Source organism: Plodia interpunctella, chromosome 19, assembly GCF_027563975.2.
Source record: "Plodia interpunctella isolate USDA-ARS_2022_Savannah chromosome 19, ilPloInte3.2, whole genome shotgun sequence".
Taxonomy (NCBI): Eukaryota; Metazoa; Arthropoda; class Insecta; order Lepidoptera; family Pyralidae; genus Plodia; species Plodia interpunctella.
This window is the reverse complement of record NC_071312.1, coordinates 6,816,046-6,833,123: the sequence shown is the minus strand read 5'-3', so window position 1 is coordinate 6,833,123 and position 17,078 is coordinate 6,816,046. Positions and strand designations below refer to the sequence as shown.

The 17,078-nt window shown below is 35.4% G+C and overlaps 2 protein-coding genes across 6 annotated transcripts; both read left to right on the top strand.

Moving 5' to 3' along the window:
• The first annotated feature begins 490 nt into the window (after window positions 1–490).
• Window positions 491–10,661, top strand: LOC128678221 (uncharacterized). Of its 4 annotated transcripts, none has more exons than XM_053759615.1 (3): window positions 491–645; window positions 7,080–7,241; window positions 8,724–10,661. In XM_053759615.1, the coding sequence occupies exons 2-3, from the start codon at window positions 7,088–7,090 to the stop codon at window positions 9,062–9,064; spliced, it is 495 nt and encodes a 164-aa protein (XP_053615590.1). In that variant the 5' UTR covers window positions 491–645; window positions 7,080–7,087; the 3' UTR covers window positions 9,065–10,661. The 4 variants fall into 4 exon arrangements, with proteins under 4 accessions (XP_053615590.1, XP_064292649.1, XP_053615591.1 ...); XM_064436579.1 differs by having other exon boundaries at window positions 637–709; XM_053759616.2 differs by having other exon boundaries at window positions 640–777.
• Window positions 10,662–11,110: 449 nt separating this feature from the next.
• On the top strand, window positions 11,111–16,439 carry LOC128678368 (uncharacterized). Of its 2 annotated transcripts, XM_053759850.1 has the most exons (10): window positions 11,111–11,299; window positions 12,524–12,660; window positions 12,733–12,861; window positions 13,508–13,645; window positions 14,095–14,214; window positions 14,621–14,784; window positions 14,996–15,114; window positions 15,308–15,428; window positions 15,845–15,969; window positions 16,277–16,439. In XM_053759850.1, the coding sequence occupies exons 1-10, from the start codon at window positions 11,144–11,146 to the stop codon at window positions 16,409–16,411; spliced, it is 1,344 nt and encodes a 447-aa protein (XP_053615825.1). In that variant the 5' UTR covers window positions 11,111–11,143; the 3' UTR covers window positions 16,412–16,439. The 2 variants fall into 2 exon arrangements, with proteins under 2 accessions (XP_053615825.1, XP_053615826.1); XM_053759851.1 differs by lacking the exon at window positions 13,508–13,645.
• The last annotated feature ends 639 nt before the right edge of the window (window positions 16,440–17,078 follow it).

Below are 17,078 nucleotides of genomic sequence, written 5' to 3'. Positions count from 1 at the left end.
GTGATGGTTGTCAAGAACAATCAATTGATATAAAAACGATCGATTATCTTCGGCTATCGCTTCAATAGTATCGCAACTATACAAATAACAGATCAGAAGCATGGAATAGGGAGTATTACTGCAGATTTATCCCGCCACACAAAAGCTTTGCCGCCTTTTGCTATGTCGATTAAAACGTTTATTTTATATACAGGTAAGATCTTCAATCAAAATCAAGTTTGTATCAGTTTAAGACCACAGTTGAGCAAATAATGCAGAACATAACTACTATACATTATTATTTTCAGGATAATCCACTAAATCCATCCTTTTTCCTTTAAAGGTAGCTTAGAAGGTATTTTTGGTCGTAAATCTGCAACAATATTGAAAATTGGCGCTTTTTGCCTCCATTGGAAATGTTTGTGTACCCTAGTTGTACCAGTAGCGCCATCTGCGCTGAGCTTTGCGTAATATGCCCTATTAGTAACTCCGAAAGTACCTACTAATTCCACGCTGAGAAGTAATCTAAAATTATCACATACTCTCTGATGTGAAGTTCTTCTCCTTTTTCTCATTTCAATAGTATCGAAACTATCGATAGTGGCCGATCGATCGGCAACAACACTTTGCTAGTGTCAGTCAAACGGGAGGCTAGCGATTGAGTAGGTGAGTAATTTTTCCTAAAACGATTTCATTCTGTGCTGGTGATTATTTGTCATACAATATCTAGGTAACAGTTTTATCCTGATTTTACCGAATAAATTTTTAATATCGTTTCCAGTGCATTTACAATCGCAGGTAACTATTTGAATTTATTTTTTAATGTCACCGGCCGCAAGAAAATAATTGAGGGCCGTTATTTTTCAAGATTTTACAGAGGTCAATGTGCTTCGATAACGTAGGAGTCAGGACGAAATCTTGTACTTAGGCACAGCTTGTTATTAGGGCGTGAGAATAACAAGTTCAATACCATTTGCATAAAAGCCGCAACAAAATTATTATGTGACAAAACTTGGAGCGCAGTAACGTGGTTTTTTGTAGACAAAGAACGACCGTTAGTAATCGCATGAATGACTTGACCGTTCGATGTGTCTGATAGATTCATTTTATTTACAGTTATCCCCTCTAAAATTACATATAATTGTTGGATTACTTAGCTGTGTCCATCCGTCTATCGTATTTATGCTATTTTTAACTAGTTACAACCGGTTTCCTCATTGACGGCATATGTGTAGATATTATATATTTCATGTGATTTGTATAATATTGTGGTCTTTGTGACTTCGCTGTTTTCTTAGAATTACATATTTCATTAGGGGTTTCTTACATTCCCATGTAAGAAACCCCTAATTAAATATGTAATTTTAATAAAATATTTTTTTCTAATAATGTATTTAAAATAATAACTAAATAGGTACTCACCTACCTTTTTATTAAAGTTGGATAAAGGTTAAAGTTAAAGGTTGGATTAACCTTACCCTCATGTAGGTGTGGGTTAGTTTTATAACTGCCCCTGACATAGGTGCTAATTAAAGGATATTATTAAAGTCACAATAAATGTGTTTATGGTTGTGCCACAAACAGACACACTTTCGTATTCATAATATTATGCATGGTTTAATGAAATAGTGTCCACAAATAATTCTCATTTCATTTTCCTTACTAGTATAATACAAAGTTGCTTTCCGCAGTCTGTCTCTATGTACATTTAGATCTTTAAAACTATACAACTGATTTTGATACAGGTTTTTAAAAGTGTGATTCTGGTGGAAGTTTTTGGTGTATAATTTAATATTGTTTTACACAAGTGAAGCTGAGACAGGTTGCTAGTAGACTATATATAGGCTTGCTAACATATAATCTAAGCCTATTATATACTTCTGGAAGAATGGCTGCCCTTCTCCATTTTAAACATTAGATGATAAATTTATCAATCAAGTGCACATGTCCTCACTATGTTTTCCATAATCAAAAGCTCAATCAGATTCAATCCTGGGACTTTTCGGGTTCACAGATGGGGTTTGTTAACCAATAGACTAACACTCCCATCATTTAAAAAACTTTATTCTCTCTCTATAACCAGTCTTGTATTAGCAAATAGGTAGACAGACTTATTATTTCAATGTATTTTCTTACCTTGTGGTTAAATTGCACATGCATTTATATGTATGGAAATGTACAGTTTGTATCAAAAGTGTAATGCAAGTTTTAAAAGACATTTTTTAGTATTGTACTTATTTGTAAGTTATTAGTACTGAAATTATGATAAGTTAAACATCAAAATAAAATATTTTCATTATTTTTTGGCTCAATTTTAATATAATACATTATAGAGGTACCTACTTATTTATAAGTACTTATAATAACGGCCCGTACTGGCTTCACTGGGGTGTAAACATAATAAACTCTACACTTAAACCTTCCTCAAGAATGACTATCTATTGGTGAATTATGAAAATCCAGAAGTTTAGCATATTTTGCTTTTGTATTGGACTGTACTATGTTTATAAGGTGCGTTGGTCGTCCAACATATACATACATTCCGGCAATGAATGCCTGATCGAATGTCGGTAGAAATAGGCACCTCTAGGTACGTAGGTAGGCACCTACTATGAATTGATTCCATTGATTATAAATAGTATACAGGAAGGTTTCATCTACTTCCAGTAAGTGGTTTTTTTCTACAAGACACCTACCTAATAGGAATGTTTTCTGACGCAAACTTTTACTGGTTATAAAAAATAGTTTCGGTGGCGGTCGTAAGACATTTAGCGTGGCCATACTTATCTTAATGCTTTAATTGTCGTCATTAACATTAAAAAAAAATAAGAAAAAAATAAGTACAAACCTACTTAATAATGAAGATTTGTCGATGTTTACAGGCTCTAGTTATTCGAATACGAAATTCATATTAGGTAGGTATTCTTCCTCTATCGCGAAAGTAGGTGTCTGGTTATTTGTATTTTGATTTTAACTAGATATCCTAACTTCCTTAGAACTAATTTTATTAATTCGAAAGTATGTTTGTTTGTTACCTCTTCACGCTATATTTACTGGACCAATCTACTTGAAATTTTGCATACATGTAGTTCGAAGTATGGAGATGTACATAGGGAAATTTACGTGGACGAAGCCGCGGGCAAAAGTTAGTTTGTAATATTAGCCATTATCTTATCAATCCATGTAGGCGTCCATGCCATACTGTCATTGATAATAACCCTATATTATGTGCGAAAAGTAAACATAGGTACTGTTATTACGAACATCAATAAAATATCATATCTTGATCCCATATAATAAATTTTTATGAATCGGTATTTATTTGTTACTAGTCCTGTCCCTGCTTCGCTCGGGTTAAACCATAATAAATTATACACAAACTTTCCTCAGGAATCACACTATCTATTAAAAAATACCCGCATCATAATCGGTTGCGTAGTTCTAAATATCTAAGCATACATAGGGACAGACAGCAAGAAGAGCCTTTTTTTTATACATGTAGTGATAAGGAAAGTTTACCAAAATATCACAGAAGAGAACAAAAATGCTCGTATTTGTTTTATACATATAGTATTTATCATATAGAAATATCAAAAATCCTCAAAATTGAGTGAAAACAAATGAATGTAATTACAATAGCTCATTGTAAATAAGATAAATCCGAAAGAAACATCGCTAGTTGTTTCTTAAACACTACATTATGGTCTCCAACATCCGATGCATTTGCAAGTTGAAAGTGATAATGAGTTGAATATACTTCACTGTTCAGCGCCGGATTTGGAAGTCTGGTGGCTCTGCGTTAAAGAAGCAGCGGTAACCCCTTGGTACATATTTATACCTTACACAAGTTAGGTATATAGCTGTGATATTTTTTCTAATTGTCGTCTTCGTACACCTTTTCAATCATGCTCGAATAATATATTGGCTTCACTTGTTTAAGGATTTTCGCGTTTCTATTCATTATCAATTTTTGAGACCCGACAAAATCCGTATAGTTGAATCATGTACTGTATAAAAAGCAAAGAATCCTGTCTACTTACCGTGAAATTGTTTCAGGTTAGTCATGAAATGAGTAGAAATCATGAGTCAAACATTTATCACTATTATTAAGTAGGTAGGTACCTACTTAGTTTATCAGATGGGGCGAATTGGACACGTTTCGTGGCCTGCTGCTTTTAGGCATGGTTCGTATATCCATAAGTAAGCTATTTTCTTGAGTCATATTTCAAAAATATTCCAAAAATACTTTTTTCTTAAATTAAAAAAAAAAAAAATTGCAGACTAAAACTCATGTTAATGGCGATTTGTATCGGTTCTTAACATGGATCTCAATGCAGTACGAATAGCATTGAATTTGAAATGATTTTGGACAGGTTGATGTGTTGTCGACTGTACCTTTAAATCGTACAAATCTGTTAAATGATCGTATCTCGGATGCCAATTATTTTTGTAACGTTCCTATTATTGTTCATTTTGAACGGTATGCTGCTCAAGCGTCACCGAAATATTAATCACTTCAAATCACAATAGTTTTTAAGTAATACAATTTAATAGATATATGTGTCATATGTGAAATGTATGACTTGTTTACGTTTCGTATACCAAAAAAAAACAGACAATTTTAGGTCTCGTTTTTACCTTTTGGAATTTTTGTGCACACCGTCATTACCATCCTTCAAATTTCAACCAAGACAAGATTCTTTTTACTACCTTAATTTATGAATTATGATCTGTGTTTATCAATGTTTGATTTTTAAGATTTTAGAATGATTCTTTATTTTTAAGGACGATAATTACTGCGGTCAAAATGCTTGAAAATTCCACCCCTCCACAGTATCCCACGAATGGTTCGACAAAATTTGGCGCATTCGGTATACCTACATTGCTGATTTTTCAATAGGGTAAATAAAAACACCAAACAAATACCTAACTACGTTATGTTCATGCAATCGCGTCAGCATCTATCACAGTTCGGCGATAGTGTGGAGTATTTCAAGTAATTTTTTTACGAATCAAATTTAAATAGATCTTTAATGTTATTAGCATTGCTTAGCTCGCATGATATTCGGTTTTTGTGTAACACTTTATTTCAGTCAATATTTATGTTCTCAAAAGGCTAGGGAGCCTACTAATATTCATTATGCATGTCAGTCTGAGACAATTAAAATATCGAATTCAATTACCATAATGTCATATTGTCTACCGTACGTCCTCGACGACATAATAATGAATGTACATTGTCTTTAAAACAATACGTCACGGAAATAATTTCTAATTTGTAAAAGCACTATTACATTAGTCATTCCGTTCTGTGTTGAGACTATGACTTTCACACATTGTTATTAGTAGCGTACATATCTTCTTGTAAATGAAACTACCTAATTAATCATATGTCTACACTCGTAGGTGCGGCTAAGCTAGAATTCGTGCTTCAATATATTGGTATTTATGAGATTTCAATGAAATTAATGGCTAATCCCAGCTAACTGGGAGAGAAGATTTTGTAGCACGATGCAATGTATCGTTCTTCGTTTATTCTTCCAATAATTTGATGCAGTCTGTAGCACCATGCCAACTTTTGGAAACTTCAAATAACATTGCTTTTGTCAGAAGTTTGAAAACATGACAGTTTTTGCATTTCATATGAACTTGATCGCACCGCACGACGACCTAGGAGTGAGGGGACAGTCACTATAGCGGTAAATGTATGCTGGAGTCACCGCTAATAAATTAATATCATCGAGATATGCATGTTATGTGGAGTGTACGGACCAAGATAGCATGCATGATATTACTGGGGATAGACAAGTATTTATTATTTGATCACAATATACTTATAGCCGACCTCCACACATGCAGGTCGAGTTTCTCGTGTTTAACAAAGAATAAGGGATACAAAATAAGTCTTTCAAAAACATACATCAGAACTGTAGTCAAATATTTTAAAAATATTATGTTTTGCTCGCTTTGGGAATGTTTATATGATCTGGAAAGATTTTTATGTAACAAAGAAGATTTCACTGGAAATTTGTATATTTATACAGATGACTATATAGATAAGCTCTAATTTATAGAGGCACAGAATACACATATTTTTGGAAGGAAAAACCTAGTACTTTCATATAAAACCACAATAATTGCTTTTGGTGTGGTTCTGTTCCACCCACATTACTGACGGGCAGACATTCGTGCCCCAAATCGTTACAAAATCACATTAGCCTACAAAGTTTTAAGGTTATACGTTCAGTAATTGTAATTACACTCCATTTTTAACATCAATCACATCTTTGTCGTAATCTTTCTAGTAGTATACGTGTAAAAATCGATTTTTATCGATAGTAACGTGGCGATTTGAATGTTGTAATCGGTGAAGAATTCGGTTGTTTACGTTGATTAATAAAATTCTTTGATTAACAGCGAAACTGATAGCTGAAGTGTGAGAAATAAGGTTTTTTTATAAGACTTATTTTACTTCACAGTTCGTGACAAACAATTATTTTAACATTTATTTGGATCCCATTTTCTGTACTTCCCAAATATTGTTGTCAAATGTTTGGGACAATCATAATCTTTACACATTTTACTCATTATATTCTCACAATTTTGTCGGAGAACTATAACAAGATCAATATTTAATTAAGCTACAAATTGCCTACCAGTACCAGTTACTAGAGGGTAACAGAACATAGAACTTTTTTTTTTTAATATGTTGACTCGTCTGACTGATGAACAATGCGTAGTTTGTACGAGAGTTTTTATTTATCGCAATTAAAAGTCAGAAATGTAACTATGCTGAATCTGCTTAAAATTGGCGAACTGTTTGCAGTGTATAGCCGGCATAAAAATTTGACTATTTTGTCTCGTTTCGAGTCCCGACCCGAGACTAGACAAAAAATAATATTATTAACCAAAAAAATTTTTTGAAAAACGATTTTTTTAAAATATATAGTCTTGTCAAATAGCAATTGCACTAAGGTTTTGGATCCCGGGACGTCACGTGTCTCGAAGATCCGGGACCCAAACGAGCCTTTTTTATTTAATATAGCTGACGTTTCAACCTAGCAGCAGTCGATATTGATAGACGCGCTCAAAAATTGCAGAAACAAATATGACTTCAACATCGTTCAACGTCGGTCTCGGCGAGGCTCCGCGGCTGTCCAGCAGGGTGCTGCGCCCCCCCGGCGGCGGGCACACCGACATCTTCGGTGGGGAACCCGAGCCGCATCGCGGCCGACGCCAGTTCCCGGGCCAGACCAATGCCGGTGCGTAGTCTCTACATGTACATCTAATAACAGCCTAATAATTTAGTCTGTACATCTACATCATCGGTACTGAGGGGCTGTTTTACCACTTTCTGATAAAACATTATATTTTAATCTGACAGATAAAACTAACTGCTAGGTCTTCTTAAAACGTGAATTATATTTGTGAAGAGCGATATGACGCCATCGGACGGCAACAGATCTAAGTGCTAGATAGATCAACCTTATGTGTTTAGCCAGACCAGCCCCATGTGAAACAATTTTTAACGCTATCAAATGTCTGATTAATTCTTGACAACAACACGAAATAAACGGGTGCGAAGCCACGGGCAAAAGCTAGTGACTAATAATTTAAATTACAAGTTGGAATAATTGAAGATATAATGTCCTAAAATATTTCATAGACTGACGTGGACAATGTCAATATTCTACTACTAGTTTTACTATTCTAGAATCCTGCTATGATTTATTATTTTATTTTATAAACATTAAGGCTTATTAATATCAATATTGTAACAATACAATTATATCAGCACCTAAGTATTTAAATCATTTATATAAATCTTGGGCATTATGTTTTCAATTCCAAGTATTCCAAGTACAATAGAAAAATATATTGAGTATACATAATATGGTGATAAAACCCAGCTAACATCGTATTATACTCAGTTTGGCCTCGCCTGCACGGGCGTTTTTTCAACGCGCGTTAAAAATGCGTTGAAATAGAATTTATGAGGCTGTGTACCCTTTCACACGACAACGTTTTTTATCGCTAATATTTTTATTGCACAGTTGAATGCCGAATGTCACTATGTCAAAAGCGATAACAATGCACCAATATTAATACCTTTATTAAGGGGGTTAGGACACCGAATATCATTATGATATAATAGTCTTCTAATCAAAACTAGGCCAACACGGATGACCTCTTATCTATATCTAGATAACAGCATGTTAGCTTAGTGAATGCCTCCGTAGTAAAACAAAAGCTATTACATAAGAGTTCATTAAACTTTTTTACTGCGAGCTGGTTTTTCAAGTTAATTATCAGGTAAATGTATGCAATAAATAAGGTTTTAACAACAATTTGTTGTAAAAAGTACGATCAATATTCCCAATACATGTATGAATTGTGGTAAAATTTGGTTAAAATTAGAATATAACAATTCTATGGGAGACAAAAGGAGTGGCCTTTCCCCAGCAGTGGGACTCGTAAACGGGCTGTAGAAAAAAACAATTCTAGATATAAATATAGTCAGCTATAGCTTGTTGAATTTGATCACAATATCTTTTTAAAAAATCTTATTTTTTTGTGTGCCTTGTTATTGCCGATTAACATTGTTAAATGAAGTTCACACATTAGCGTACACAGGGCTGTTATAGCAGTTACATAAAGTAAAACTTTATTTGCGTCTCTGGAATTGTCAGCTATAGTGACAAACATTTATTACAAACAACTAACAAAATGATCACAAATTTCAGGACAAGGCGACGAGCCAATGAAGGCACAAAACGGCACACTACCTACTCATAATGGGCAAGAGACCCCACAGCAGGAGCAAGCTGCCCCGGAGACCAGCCCGGCCAAGGCTGAACTCGAGCCACAGCCACAAGTCTCCCCAGTCGCACCGGAACCACTCCAGGTAGAGACACCGAAGGCTGAGTCACCAAAGGCCGAGTCACCAAAGGCTGAGTCACCAAAGGCTGAGTCACCAAAGGCCGAGTCACCAAAAGCAGAGCCACCGAAGGCCGAGCCACCGAAAGTAGAACCACCGAAACGTGTTCGTGTCCCGCCCGGTGGCTTCTCCTCAGGACTGTGGTAATTTCTCGAGCTGATTAGATTTGCTGGGACCAGTCGCATTGTTCGCTGACTTTTATTCAAGGGTTTTCCGATAGATGTGATTCCGTTTAGTGCTGCCTGTGTGTTGTTATTAATCGATAGTTTCGATCGAATCGATCTTTAAAATCATCTAGAATATCGATAGTGTTATCGATAGAAGAATACCTAAACAATCGATAACCTATCGATATTATTGCCTAAGCTTCTACTATCGATAGAGGGCTATCGAGTCAACGCTATTTCGAATCTTTCGTGTAGCTTAAATTGTGAATGTGCAGTAATTAAAGTAATTTTTTTCTCGTCTTTACACTTGACGTAAGAATTTATAGCTCATTTATCATTTGGAGAAGGGTACAAGTATTATGAACATAATATATTGAACTGTGACGTGCTATAAAATAAAACGCACGGGTCATTTACTAGGGAGAATAAGTCATGATTACGGTCAAATCAATACTTACTTTGTCACTGATCAAATACATTTCATCAATTTCTTAAAGATTGAACAGAAATATGTAGGTACCTTTCGGTTTAAGTCAATGAACAGTGCTGCGTATTGATAGGTTATTTCTTGTGCCTTTATTGTTGAATGCTAAATGTTTATTTGTGTGTAGATGTTTTGTTATGGACTTCTGGTCCCAAGCCAATTCTTGAAATCGCTTATCTAACCTTTCATTCTATTCCTCGCATTATGAAATCCCTTATTTACAGATCAAGATGTATCTAAGTATTATTTTACATAGGAGATTATTTTTCTTTTTTTTTTTAACTATTCGCATTTCTAAATGGCAACGCCATACTAGGCTTAGAATGTCACAATTGGATTAGTTTTAAAATTCTTCGGCCAAATATTAATCTCAATTTTTTTATCTTACTTTTTCTACTCGTTTTCACTAGTACTGGTTGATGTTATTTTCTTTATAAAATAATACGAATAGGTGCAGTAAAAGTTATTTTTTTTATATAAATTTTGTGAAAATTATGTAGGTACCATCATTTGAATTTGAATTGAAACGAGATAAATTATGCTCAATCAAATGTCATAATATCCTAGTTGTAGTGAAAACGTTGTATTTAGGTATTTATAATCGTCTAATTTTAAAGTGCGCTAGTGGCGTTAAATGAATTTATTCCTTAGAACCTTTTCACACTAGCGGTTTGTTCAAGGACCTCCGAATTTGAAAGAGATTGGCAATAGACGCTTTATCTAAATAACACAAATTCACAAAATATGGTCTGTTTGTTCACTGTAATTAATGAGTCCTTTTTTAATTAAAAACTAGATTTCGTACAAAACTGGCATAATATTAAAATAAAGGCCCATTTTACATAATTGATGGGCCGGTTGGCACAGATTCTCAATGCACCGCTCACATACCGCCAGTGTGGAGAGGGCCATACATTTGATGTATATTACAGACTGACGTGTGCCTATTCGTTGTATTGTACTTAATGTTCTTCTCAAGCATTTGATGTTTTGCATTAGTTTTATTGTCATTTAATGTATGCCTGCTGGCAATGACGCGATTATGTATATTGATAATTGTATTTTTATATGAATTAATAAATACTTTTAAAAATTTGGGGTTTCAATTCTTTGTACTTTTTTATTTATAAAATAAAGCAATCATCAATAATATAATAATTATCATCACTTAACATATTAAAAAAAATAATTTTCTTTAAAATTTTAATACAGCATCTATTTCAATGCTATACTAGGGTACTAAATTTCTTTAAAAACTTTTTGAGGAAGGATACATTCCTCAAAAAGTTTTTTATTTAATAGGCAACTTGATTTAGAAAAGTGCAAGCCGTGGATTTAAATTTTTCAATTTAGTTTATTATACTTATTAAAAAGTGTTTTACTTCGGACGGAAGTAATATTAAAATATTTGATCACATACAGATCTAGAAGCACGCACTAAAATTAAAAATGCACTTATCATAGATCAGCAAAAAAGAAAAAATAACACCATAGACCCAACTGAAACGAAAAACAAAACGTAGATTTATATCTATTATCACTTCCATGTAAAATGTATCTGGCAGCAAATTAATTATGAACTTGAAATCTACATATGCCAAAAAACGGCTGACACTCTTGACTCCACCGTGTCCATGTCACAATGCTAAAGGTATAAATGCAATAAAATGGATATTTGTGCATCTAAAATCAAGCACCGACATCATCAGGAACTTCATATCCTTAAAAAAAGTAAGTATTTTTAAGCCTATTATATTTTTTATCTGGTAATATTGTTTATTTATTAATATGTACTATAATAGTTTTAACCTTAAATTATTTTTTTATCGATAAACAATTTGTATTGATCCTTCAAATCGCGCGCGGCCTGATCGGACTGCGATTGTTTTTTTCTCCAGGATCAAAGGGTTAAGTTTATAGGTATATTCGTTTAATCCACATTCCACAGATTATTCGACACATGGTTTTTAAGCTCAAACCCTAAACTTGGTTTTTGGTTTCGGCCTAACAACCATAGATTCGATAAACACGAAAATTAATTCAGTCTCGTATGATAATAGGATATATAAAAGATAATGAATGTTTAGAGCAGAGGTTCACATTTCCCCTAACGTCCACTTTGATAGGTATCTAATTAATATAATTTTTTAACGCTCCCCAAAGTGTTTCATTTCTGATGTTACTAACGATGAACGGATATAGCAATAGCTATTAGCCTATAGCAATCTTGGATAATGTACTTTTCTTATGGTAAAAGAATTATTGAATTCGGTTCGGTAATTTCGGAGATTACCCGCCTCAAACACACAAACTCTTACCTCTTTATAATAGTATATAATATAGATTACCTTTATATATATAAACGAAAAAAGAATAGATTGGTCTGTGTTTTTATTAAGAGCAAAGAAATAAAAAAATATAATACCTATGTTATGTAGTCATTCATGGACACCCTTCAAGAAAACATGTTCGGAAATAAAAAATAGCCAATATTTTCATAAATATATACTTTTAGTATAATTTAATAAAAATATATATACATATAGTATAATTTAATGCTCAATGAAAACGTTTTTTGTTTCAAATTTCATTGCAAGTATAGGTTGATGGAACGCAAATCGATTTAGCTAAATATTTTAATCGAGCAGCCAATACAACATATCTTCCAAACCACTCATTTTTATATTTCTACCTAACTCAAATTTCATTTTCAAACTGCTCTCAAATGCTACAATATCATACCAAATAATGAAAAATATTCAACCACGATGTTTCCAGATGCGCCATGGCGCCTCCGTTCAAACATTTACACTGAGGAGCCATCTTTATGTTTATGTAACTTTTGAATTATAATACTACAAAACCGAGGATCCGAGCCTACAATATATAAATTAATTCCTTTAAGATACGAAAAATGGCTCCTCAATTCATACGGACATAATGTTGTTCTTGCAGTCAGTTGTTAAAAGCAGAAATATTATGGACGGTGGGGGTCGCCAATCGCGCTTGCTCGGTCGGCTGCTGGGCAAACTGCGCGGAGATCACCATCGATACACCACGCTTGACAAAAACATGTCTTTCACTTCCAGCGTGTAAGTAACAATATTTGTCTACGTTTTGTTTTTGCTTTCAAAGGTTCAGTTGACTGGTTCGTCTGTTTCCAGAATAAGCGAAGACGCGGGTTGTGGCAGCAACTTCAACGACGACCACTGTTTTGAGACTTCCAATGTGGATAATAGCTGCAACAGCACTTCTATCGATGATCACCAATTCGCTGCGAACATAGATCTCAGGTGAGAATCTTGAGAGAGAGAGAAAGGACTTCCTTGAATGTTAACGCAAATTTGTATGGGATTGAAACTCCACCTGTATGCCACCAGGCGGTCCAGTCCAATATAAATACGTTTACAGTACTAATACGGGTTTTAATACTAATAAAAACTCTTTATATCCTTTGGTCGTTGGAAAATCAGTTAGTGACATACACTCACTACTAAAGATTCAAACGTTTGCCTACTTAAAGTAATTTATATATTTTTTGTCATGGTAGTCATCTGTTATGATAAAACCGGGACGCGAGAGAAAAATAGTGGAGTCAAATATATACAAGGTGGTGCAACAGTTATAGTCGTATATGTATACAAATTTTCCACAATTTTTGCGAATTCTGCTTTGAATTACTTGAGATAGCTATCTTAATCAAACTTATATTACTATACAATAAGAAAGGATTATGTAGTGCTTATGATAATACTTATTGTGATCTCTCGCGTAATGATTTGCACTGGCAAGTGTTTTCATTTAAACTAACACTAGAATCTTTGTCAAAAGTACCCCTTCAAGATATACAAATTTAATCCAAGTTGAAAATTTTATTTCATACATTAGCTTTCAGTTAAATTCAAGTCACAAGTTTGCGCCACCTTGTATAATTTCCAGGATAAGCGAACTCGCGGGCTATGGCTGTACCAGCAACGACAACGCCAGTTTTGAGCCATATGGCACGTACCAGGGCTGTGACGTCGACGTGGAGTCTCCTGTCGAAGAGAGCCAACTACCAGCTAATATTGACCTGAGGTGAGATAAGTAACACAAAATCGGTTTCGGCTGTTTTTTTTTCGGCCAAAAACCAGCTGAATATTTACCTAGCCAAAACAATATTCGGCTGGTTGACACATTGATGTCCGAGCATCTTGAAAAATCGTGACGTATGAAGAAGCAGAAAAATTTTGTTGTTTGTGGATGCGACTAGATATTGGTGATTGTAAACCCTGAAGTACGTTTACGACTATATAGTGCCCCTTATATATTTTTTTCATTATATCCATTGAACTATTATTAATGTTGATTATTCAGTATCTTCATTTCTTGATTATGAGGTTTACTTGTACTTAAGCGTAGTAAAGTGTCCATTAGAAATATCTATATTTAAAACAAGTTTAAGAACATTACTAACATTTACTACGGATTCTGACCAAAATAAATAATTACTTATATTATTTAATATAATAAAAAAATTGTTAAAGGTATGGGGGTCAATACCTGACTCCAGAGCAATTGCCCGAGTTCTGCGACCAGCTGCGACACCTCGTGCAAGTCATCCGCAACATACAGTCCTACGCCAGAGTCACAGGGGAGTACCCAAGGTATTGTCACAGTCGAACGACCTATTTACTTAGTTCCTACAGTCGAATTTTGAACGCCTACTCGCATTGCAAGGCTGAGAGGTCCGGGGAAGGCGGGCCGCTCCATATGACGTGTTAGAAGCTAAATTAAGGGCTGTTGCACTTTATGAAAATACAGATATGTAATATCACGGTTGTATATTAATTATCCTATATACGATTGCTAATTTTAATGTTGTTCATGTTTCTAATACTATCCTATGTTGGTTTTGTTGGTAGATAGTTCGACTCGTCTGACGTTCCACGAGAAATGGTATATTATATAGGGAAGTTTATTCGCTCGCTTTTATTATATGTCCATAATAAGGTCGTAACCGATCTTGCTCGCCATAAGGTACCTTTTCACGTGAACCGTCACATATTGCAGCGAACTAGAAAGGCGGCTAGAGCAGGAGGCGAAGGAGGTGGCGGCGCTGGCGGCGGAGGTGCGCAACGCGCGCGACGTGGTGACGCGCACGCGCGCGCAGCGTCGCGCCGTGCGCGCGCACAAACAGAACCTCAACACGCACCTGGCTAGCCTAAGAGAGACAGGTTTGGTTTAAGGCTATGATTTATTATATTTTACCTGAGCGAAGCCGGGACGGGTCGCTTGTATAAAATATAATATCGTCGAGTTAGTAACAAAGACTTGTTGTTGGGATCGTTGGATATAGAGACCTTTCATAAATAAAAGATAAAGATAAGTTAAAATATATTTTATTTGCAAAAACATATTTCATCTATATTTTCTTTATTAATACAGAGGTCCGTGAGCTGGAGAGTTCGGTGCGGCTGTCGGATCGCAAGCTATTCAAGACCTGGGAGACGCTGAAAGAATCCACGGATCCAGCTGCTTTTGAACCCCTCCTCAATGAAATCAGGGTTTGTTTATTTGTATGTTGCACAGCCTATCAACGTCTGCAACACTAGGGTGTCACACGCGCATTGCCTACTTTGTGTCCCAGGATCATTTGCGTCAGCAATAATATTAATCGAATACATATAGGAGAGAGGTTTATTAATTAGGTATATTTGAACAGCCCGCAGATAATTTATTTCAACAACTTTTTAACAGAACAAACAAACTGCTCTGGAATGCCTAGTAAGGCTCATAGAAAGTCGCCGGTCTAACATCAACCGCGTAGTGCTGCCTCCTCAGCCGCTGCCGCCGCCTATGTCTCGCGATGAGAATGAAGGTTTGTTGGGAATGTTTTTGCTATGACAGGTCTTCTTGTCACTTGCTTAGGCAAGGGTTCTATCCCATAAATAAATAAACTAATAAAATAGCAATCTGAGTTGGCCCCAAAGAGTAAGTCCGAAACAGGTGTTAATTGATACTATATTTTATAACATACATATGTAAATAAATATCTAAGACCCAGGCCAGTCTGAAAAAATTTCCACCTTTGACCTGACCAGGGTTCGAACTCGGGACATCCAATCTTGAGTTAGTATCTCATAACATACAAGATATCCCATAACATCGAGACTTGTCTCAAATTTTAGGGCTAATTAAATCTGTGTTATTTATCCATATTTATTTATTTACACGTGATAATTTTTCGTTATGTATGCATATCGCGCCATTCGAACACATGCCACAATATTCTAGAACCGTCGAGCGGTGTGTCGGGCGGCCGGCGGCACGAGAACCGGCGCTCGTGCAAGCGCAGGAGGAAGGAGGCGCGCTCCGTGCCGCTCTCCAGCGAGCCCAGCCGGCATAGCCCGCCGCCGCAGGTAATACTACTACTATTTTACGCCGCTTTTTCGCCAAAGATAAGCTATGTTCGGCCTAACATTATTACTCTAAACAGGCTATAAGCTTATATTGACTGTACGAAAGAAACCAAATTTTCGGCCAGAGCCAAAATTGAGCCTTCCGAACTGGTCTCAGTTTCGGCCGAAACCAATACCTATTTTTAAAATATGCCATTTCTCGTCAATAACTTCAAAGTATAAAATCAATAGTATGTAATAACTTAATTGTAAGAAAATATATTGTTTTTTTTTTTCGAGAATAATGATTTAAAACTTTCCCAACCAGGTAACACTGTACATACAAGGCACAGAATGTACCTCCCGCTACCGCGTGGGCAGCGCGGGCGCAGTCGCCCTCCCGCCACTAGACCTGCCCTCTAGAGGCAGCGTCAGGGATATACTCTTCTTCTCCGCACATTGAATCCAGCAATACAATAGTTCTATCTCTTCCTGATTGTTTTATTTGGGGTTATCTTTAAGTCAAGCTTCTTAACGAGTTTATTGCTTCCGGTGTTTCCGGGAAGATAAACATCTTGAGAAAACCTGCATATTTTCAGATTCCTAGTATGTTTGCGACTACTTGCCACTAGATGGCGGTAGGTAGTTATAAAACGTCAAATCAGATGCTTAGGCACTTGATTAAACTGACACCAGTATTAGCAATTTGTCAATCGATATACTAGTTATAATGAGTTCGATACACGTCACTTTTTATTTGGAATACATGCTTATATCGGTGTAGATTTCAAGTAGACTCTGTCAAGAAAGTGAAGAAAACTAAATTTAATTTTAAACGAACTAATTTTTTTTTGCCAATGCAATACCAAATAGAATGGTCAAGATTGATTGATAAACACCCAGTGTTGCCGGCCAATACGAGACACCGCTGTCCCAAACATCAGGCGGCCGGTCGCAAAATCAACGCCAAATCATCAAATTTTTATTATTTATTTTTACATAGATGTGGGCTTTCGGAAATCACAGTCTAGAACGCGTGAAACAGATCGTTGGATCCTTTAGACGAGAGGACAAAGTCTGAGGGATTTTTTTTGTCGATATTGATCTACGGAAAGAAAACGGAACGTAAA